Here is a 7,740-nt window from a genome sequence, read left to right as displayed (position 1 = left end):
CCACACAATAACATGAATATTTTTAATAAATATTATCATCCTTTTTTTTTTCATTCCATCATCAGATTTTTTTGAAATTATTAATTTAAAAAAAAAAATAAAAAAAAAATAAAAAAAGTCTATATTATAATAATTTAATTATTTTATTCACTATCACATAACTTATTAATAATAAATACATATTTACACACTATTTTAAAGCTTTGTTCCTTGTAAAATTAATTAGAATTAAATCAAATATTTTTTTTTATTTTATAAAATTAATAATATATTTTTTAAAATTGTAAAGAATCATTATATAAATTAATTTAAAGCATAAAACTTTAATTAATTTAAAAAATAATATAAAAAAAACAATTCACAAAATCAAAAAAAAAGGATAATAAAAAATAAATAAAATATAAAAAATAATCAACATTTATTGTTTTTATTTATATTTTAAAAAAAATAAATAACTATCAACAATTATAATAAACAACTATTTACCACATACATAAATAAAATATTAAATTTTTTTTTTTTTTATTTAATTTTATAAATATTAACTTTCAATTAATTTAATAAAATAATATTATAGAAATCAATTAAATGGCTGATCTAATAAATTCAATTAGATCATACGATCAAAAACCTAAAAATACTGACGATAGTGGCAGAATAAATATTGGATCCGGTTTTTCCCTACCAAATCCAAATAGAGGGGCCTCTCCTGTTAAATTTTTAAATGACAATAATAATCAAACCACCTCCCCAAACTCAACAGCAACATCAATTAGAGGATATACATCAGGTGGGGAAAAGAAATATAAAGATATACTACCAAATCCAATGAGAAGATCACCCTCATCCCAACTTATATCTCCTCCACCCTCATACTCTTCACCCCAAGAATCCCCATCCAGAGGAACAACTACCACAACCACCACAACCACAACAAACTCAAAACAACAGCAGCAAAACTCTTTAGAGTGTATCAGCTCATTACTATATGATCTAAATAGTACCAGTGGTGATCAAAAAATACAACAAGACTATTATTGTAAATACTGTGATAAAAAGTTTCCAACATATTTATTTAAGAATAAAGAAGCGTTTAATACACATTTAAACAATTGTAATATAAAAAAAAGAAAATTGGGTGATGAAGGTAATGTCCCAGAATTAAACTACAACTCTGGCGGATCCGGTGTTTCGCATGACAAATATAGAAGGTTAAATGATGGTATTTCCGATTATGACGATTTAAATGAATATAATTTACCATTACCATTTAGCAGCAATAGCAATCTAAAAGGAGTTGGCAATATTTTAAGCATCAATAACTATAGTGGCAGTGGTAGCTCCAATACAACGGATCAAGATATTCATAGAATCCCATCATCATCCCCATCAAATGTTTTAAATACATCACCACAAACATCACCAAGTTCAATCGATGAACAAGGATTAAGATTTGCACTACTCGATGTCATTGAAGATAAAATTGCTGAAGAAACAGAATTAGAGTATATTAGAAGAGATTTCAAAAACATTGGTAACGAAATTATTATACAAGATATGAAAAAGGAAAAAGAGATTCAAGAATTGTATCAATTGCTCTCAACAGAACTAAAAGAAACTGATATTAGAGTTAAAGAAGATGTTGTAGATAGATCAAAAAAAGAAGAAAAACAAATGAAAAAAATGAAAGATGAACTATTAAATCAATTTTACGAAATGGAAAAGCAATTAAAAGAAAAAATTGATCAACTAAATCAACTATTATTAAAGCAATCTGAACTAAATGAACAACAAAAAAGCGATCATAAAGATGATAAAGAAAAGTCAAATACCTTATCTAAATCTAATGAAACTCCCACTATTTCAAATGAAAATAAGGAACCAACCCCACCAAGTGATAGTGAACTTACAATCGATGAAAGCCCAGAAAAAGAAAATAAATCAAAAGAAGAAAAAGATGAAAAAGATGGAAAAGATGAAAAAGATGAAAAAGATAAAAAAGATAAAAAAGAAGAAAATATGGAAACAACAACAACTAGTAGTATTACAACTGATAAAGATTCTATGAAATTAAAAATTACTTTTACAAAGAAACCAGTAGAAAAAGAAAACAACAAAGAAATTGAAAATATTGAATTGTTAATCAAACAAAAAAAGGAAGAAGTGGTAAGAAAAATCGAAGAAATTAAAAAAGCAATGAACGATAAAATTATGAACTTTAGTGTTAATTTAGCAACTCAAGGAAGAGAATTTGATAGACTTGTATCTTTAGAATCTAATGAATATGAGAAACATTTGGCAAAGAAATTTTCAGATATGAAAAAAGAACTAAATGAAAATACCGATGCTCTTGCAACTTCTTTTGATATAATAGATAATATTTTAGTTAACCAAGCACAACAATATCAACATCATCAACAACAAAAACAATCTTTTAATCCATATAACCAACAACAGCAACAACCATTTAACCATTATAACCAACAACAACAACAACCATATTATTCGCATCAATCAAAATCACAACAAAATAAACAAAATTATTTAATTAAATAAAACTAATTATCTATAATTTATAATCTAATTTCTTTTTTTTCCTTTTTTCTATTTTTCTATTTTTTTTTTCAATTTAAAAAAAAAAAATTAAGTTTATTTATGAATGGAAATGTTGATTTTTGTATTTATATATTATAATATCATTATTATAACAATTTAGTTTTACAATTAAAATTATTACTTTTGAAATTACTATTGAAAAAAATGATAATAACCATTGCTGTTATTATTACTATTATTATTATTATTATTATTATTATATTATACTATTATATATATTATTAATTATTTAAGCTCCTGGAAAAGCGAATGTAGTTGCAATTACTAATGGAATTAAAACACCTAAAATAACTAAACAAGCTATGGCAATATTTTTAGATTGATTTCTCTTTAACTTGGTAAATACTTTGAACATATTATGATTTTCGCCAGTGTGAGTATAGAGATGTTGATTAGCTTCCCAATCTAGAGTTTCGGCAATTAAAGTTTTAAGAATGTGTCTTTGTTCTTCAGTCATCTTTTTGTGACCTCTTCTGAATTGAAGTGACTTTAAGTAGATTAACAATGGAATAACAAAATTTGCAATCGATGAAAAGAAAATACTAGAGTAATTACTGATAAGATTTAAGCCATTACCTGTTAAAAATGGAATTACAATAAGCCATGGAAGGAGTACTGCAATACCGTTAGCGATCCATTTTGGTAATAAACCATTTTGCATTAAATTATATCTAACAACAATCGAAAATACTGGAATTGAACTTGCAAGTACTACAAATGGGAAAACGTATACTGAAATTTTAGTGATTATATTACCACCGTGATGATTGATAACACTTAAAATATCGGATGTAATTGGCATATTAGCAAAAGCTAATGCACCGAAAATTCCAACCATAACGAAAACAAATGTTGATGCACCTGCTGATAACCATACTGCTTTTCTAATATTAACTGTTGGTTTCTATTAAAAAAATAAAAATTTTAATATTTATAATAAAATAAATATATCTATAGTAAAAAAATTACGTACACTTTCGTTTACCCATGATGGTAAAGTTGTAATATATGCATAGTTAAACATTACACTACCCATAATCTGCGCTATACCGTCCTTAGTACCAACCGTAGGAAGATTTGAAGCTTCTAAACCGTGAATGCAAAAAGTAACGATCCAACTAGTTGTAAGAGTAAACATTAAAATGACTGCAATAATTTGAACAATAATGTTATCATCAAGATTTAAGAAACCTAATGGAATAATAATAACCAATACTACAAGATAACCAATTGTGAAAAACATATATCCAGAAAAAGGTGATGAGTCTGCTGAAACGCTAGTTTCACAAATCCACTCTACGTGTGGGGCCATTTGGAGACCACATGTTTTTTTAAAAATTGCAATAAGGGTTGAATCCATAACTTGTGCACAAATAATAATAGATGCTACATTAGTTGCTTGCAAGGCAACATTAATAAAAATCTGTGCTATTATATAACCCCATTTACCAAAATAAAATCTGCAAAGCATTGTAAATTCAACACGTAACTAATAGTAATTATATAAAAGAAATTAATATTAAATAAATAAAATTGAATGTCTATTATAAAACCTTACTTGAAATCTTGGGTTTCCTGGGATAGATGCCATCGACTCTACCATAAACAAACCTGAAAGTGTACTGGTAAATAAAATAACTAAAAAACCCAATAATGATCTAAAAAAAAAAATTATGATTAATAACTTTTAAACAATTATTATTAGCCAAAAATACTTACAAAATCCAACCACCTTGTTGAAATACCAATGAAGTGCTAACCATTGCTGGACCTGTCATATTACCAATTAACAAACTTTTTAAAAAAAAAACCTATTAGATTATTGCATTATTTGATTATTGTATCTTTCTATTTTTTTTTTTTTATTTATTTAAAAACTATTTATTTATAATAAAGATGAAATTACCTTACTCCACCAAAAAAACCACTAAATTAATAAATTAAAAGATAAATTAGTAAATAGGTCTGAAAGGGTATTTTTTTTTTTTTTTTTTTTTTTTTTTTTTTTTTTCGAAATCTTGATTTTTTTATTTTTTTATTTCTTACATTGTTTTGTGACCAAAAGATTTTTCAAGCTCCTCTTTATGTTCTTTTGTGAGAACGATTTCATCATCATCTTGAACATAGTCAGAGATTAAATTTAATGAATATGAACTTTCCTCTAACTCTAGCATTCTTTAAAAATATATATTGTATTGTTTTATTTTTATTTTATATTTATAAATTCGAATAAATTTTCATATGATTATTTGTGATGTACAGTTAATTTTATTTTTATAATTATTATTTATTATTATTATTATTATTATTATTATTATTAATATTATTTTGTCCTATTATTGTAATGACAAATCCAATTTAAGTTTTATTTTAAACTGTTTTTTTTTTGTCTTTATGACCCCCAATAGATTTATATAAAATTATAAAACCCCGGGGTAAGTAGTTGTAGGTTAAATTTTAAAAAAAAAAAAAAAAAAAAAATTTAAAAAAAAATAAAAATAAATTTTAAAAAAAAACTATTTTTTTTTTTTTTTATAATTTTTTTATTTATATTTTTTTATATTTTACTATCGATTTTTTACCAGGTTCCACCTATTTACACAAATTTGTGGTTTAAACTAAATTTTTCAGTATAAATAATTTTTTTTTTTACTTTTCTTTAATTAAAAAATTTACCTTAATCATTAATTTAATTATTTATTTAAAACCAGCCCTTTTTTTTTTTTTTCATTTATTAATTATTATTATTTTATAATTGAACCATCATTTTTTATTTGGGTTTTTAAGATTATTTGACCCTTATTTTATCCCACTTTAATAAAGTGTTTTTGATTTTCACTGGTTTTTTTTTAATTTTTAATTTTTTATTTATTTTGGGGTGAGATTTCGAATTATTTTTTTTTAATTATTTTTTTTATTGGAGCTTGAAAATTTCATTCCATTACTTTTTTTTTTTACTTTATTTGGTAACATGTGGTTTTTTTTTTTATTTAATATAGAAATTCAAAAAAAATAATTTATTAAATTAAAAAATATATTTTATTTAAAATTTTTTTTTTATAATATGAAATTATGGGAGTTTAGTTGTTATTTAAATTGTTGTTTAAGTTGTTGTTTAAGTTGTTGTTTAAGTTGTTGTTTAAGTTGTTGTTTTGATTATTTATATTGTTGTCTTGAATATTTGTGTTGTTTTGAGTGTAAGAGCTGTTGTGATTTTCATTATTTAAATTATTAGGATGAAAACCAAAAGATAATCCATGGGGAAAAAATTCATTTGAAAAAGGTGAATATTGAAAGTTATGGAGGTTTTGAGGGTTTTCTTGAACAATGGTTGCATTGTTATAGATTTTAAGAGGAGTTATTGAATTTGGTTGTTTTTTATATGGGTTATAAAGGTTTGATTTTTTATTATCTGCCCCACTTACGCTGTTATCTGAATAAAAAATTTCTGGTGGATCAAGGGCTGATAGACCGAGTGATTGATTATTAGATTGATATAAAGATGTATTACTATTACTACTATTATTAATATTGTTGTTATTGTAGTTACCATTGTAGTTGTTATTATTATTTTTGTTATTATTATCATTGGTATTATTGTAATAACAATTTATTGCCACTATAGCTATATATATTAACATTTTTATTATTGCTTGTATATTCGAACAAATTTGCTTGAAAGTTGTTATTATGAAAGTTATGCATATAGTTTCGGTTTGAGTCTTCTTGTTTGATGCTTGGCTGCCCAAAGAAGGGATCAAAGACATTTTGATTATTATTAAATGTTACATTATTATTAATAGTATTATAATTAATAGAGCTATTATTGGTAAAATTATTATTGCTGTAATTTGTATTATAGTTATTGCTATTATTATTATTATTATTGTTATAATAATTATTATTATTAATATTATTGTTACTATTACTATTATAGTTATTATTAATATTACTATTATACTTATGACTATGATTAGTATTTTGGTTTTGATTAAATTTTGATTTTGAATCAGTTTTTTTTCTTTTTTCAGATTCTTTGATATAATGTCTTACAACAAATGACCTAGTTTTAACAGGATTATGTTTGGTATGAACAGGTTTAATGTACTCTATTTGATAGGATTTCAATTGCTCTTCTAAATCTTGTATACTTATGATATTTTCGGTAAAATCTGATATTTGTTTAATGACACAATCAAAGTTTATTTTTTCTACTGGTTTTTTGAACATTTCAATAGTTGTATCATCTTCTTTGGGAGACTCTTCAACTTCAAACTCCATTTCGTGACAATATTTATGTGTTCCAGTATATAAATCTTGATTGCTTTCCTTTTTTATAGCCAGTTTCGCCGTTGGGTAGTTATTATCGCTTTTATAAGGATGGTTTTCAGATGAGAGGTTTGCGTTATTACATTTATTTGATGGGGAATTTTTACAATCAGATTGTATATTGCTTACCATTGAGTTATTGGAAACCCCACCATTGGCATGTCTATCTCTTGATTGATGTTGCTTAGGTTCAGTAAATGTTAAATATTTTTTTTTTATGCAATAGTATTGATAGTTGCTTTGATTTGGTTTTTTTACTCTAAAATATGCGATAACAGGCTCACCATTTTGCTTCCAATATGATGTGCTTTTTGAGGGATCGGGGTTCCTTGGAAACTTTGATATCTTTGTATCTTTTTTTATTATGTGGATTGTTTCTTCTAAAATTAAAAGTATTTACAATTAATTAAAATTTTTTTACAATTAATATTTCTTTTTTTTTTTTTCTTTTTTTTCCTTATATTTTTAATAGATACTTACTAATTGGTGGGTATATAACAGAGTTTTGACCATCATCAAAATAAACTATTGGGTCAATAAATAGGCTTAGATGGATATTTTGAGGAAAATCCGCCAATGAAAAAGTTAAAAATATTTTAATATAGTCTTTTTGTTGGAGAGCATTATAGACAGGGGGTGGAGACTGCAACGTTCCAATAGATTGGGGGATACTACTATTAGATCTATTTGGCATTGTTAAACCAGTATAAGTTGAGTGACAAATTGTTGGGGTTGGGGTTGTTGAGGTTGTTGAGGGAAATGAGGTTGTCGAGGGAAATGAGGTTGTTGAAATTG

At 24.6% G+C, this 7,740-nt stretch overlaps 3 protein-coding genes across 3 annotated transcripts; 1 reads left to right on the top strand and 2 right to left on the bottom strand.

Annotated features, from left to right (window-relative positions):
* Positions 1 to 1,566: 1,566 nt before the first annotated feature.
* Positions 1,567 to 2,582, top strand: DICPUDRAFT_73789 (uncharacterized protein; the record flags this gene model as incomplete). The annotated part of the gene is made up of 1 exon (XM_003294896.1): positions 1,567 to 2,582. A coding segment is annotated over one exon (986 nt), but the record flags the coding sequence as incomplete, so codon positions are not given.
* A 33-nt stretch (positions 2,583 to 2,615) lies between these two features.
* On the bottom strand, positions 2,616 to 5,056 carry DICPUDRAFT_51794 (uncharacterized protein). The gene is made up of 6 exons (XM_003294895.1): positions 4,663 to 5,056; positions 4,523 to 4,543; positions 4,336 to 4,410; positions 4,175 to 4,274; positions 3,590 to 4,105; positions 2,616 to 3,520 (listed from the first exon to the last, which is right to left on the bottom strand). The coding sequence occupies exons 1-6, from the start codon at positions 4,788 to 4,790 to the stop codon at positions 2,846 to 2,848; spliced, it is 1,515 nt and encodes a 504-aa protein (XP_003294943.1). The 5' UTR covers positions 4,791 to 5,056; the 3' UTR covers positions 2,616 to 2,845.
* Positions 5,057 to 6,210: 1,154 nt separating this feature from the next.
* DICPUDRAFT_160035 (uncharacterized protein) lies at positions 6,211 to 7,639 on the bottom strand (the record flags this gene model as incomplete). The annotated part of the gene is made up of 2 exons (XM_003294894.1): positions 6,211 to 7,325; positions 7,426 to 7,639. The coding sequence occupies 2 exons, from the start codon at positions 7,637 to 7,639 to the stop codon at positions 6,211 to 6,213; spliced, it is 1,329 nt and encodes a 442-aa protein (XP_003294942.1).
* Between the last annotated feature and the right edge of the window lie 101 nt (positions 7,640 to 7,740).

Source organism: Dictyostelium purpureum, assembly GCF_000190715.1.
Source record: "Dictyostelium purpureum unplaced genomic scaffold DICPUscaffold_672, whole genome shotgun sequence".
NCBI lineage: Eukaryota > Evosea > Eumycetozoa > Dictyosteliales > Dictyosteliaceae > Dictyostelium > Dictyostelium purpureum.
This window is presented reverse-complemented; position numbering and strand designations above follow the sequence as displayed.

Coding starts and splice junctions, on each gene's coding strand:
- DICPUDRAFT_51794 (XM_003294895.1), bottom strand. CDS start 4,790: ATGCTAGAGTTAGAGGAAAGTTCATATTCATTAAATTTAATCTCTGAC. Junction 4,544..4,662: donor TCTTTTGGTCACAAAACAAT/GTAAGAAATAAA, acceptor TTATTAATTTAG/TGGTTTTTTTGGTGGAGTAA. Junction 4,106..4,174: donor CAGGAAACCCAAGATTTCAA/GTAAGGTTTTAT, acceptor AATTACTATTAG/TTACGTGTTGAATTTACAAT.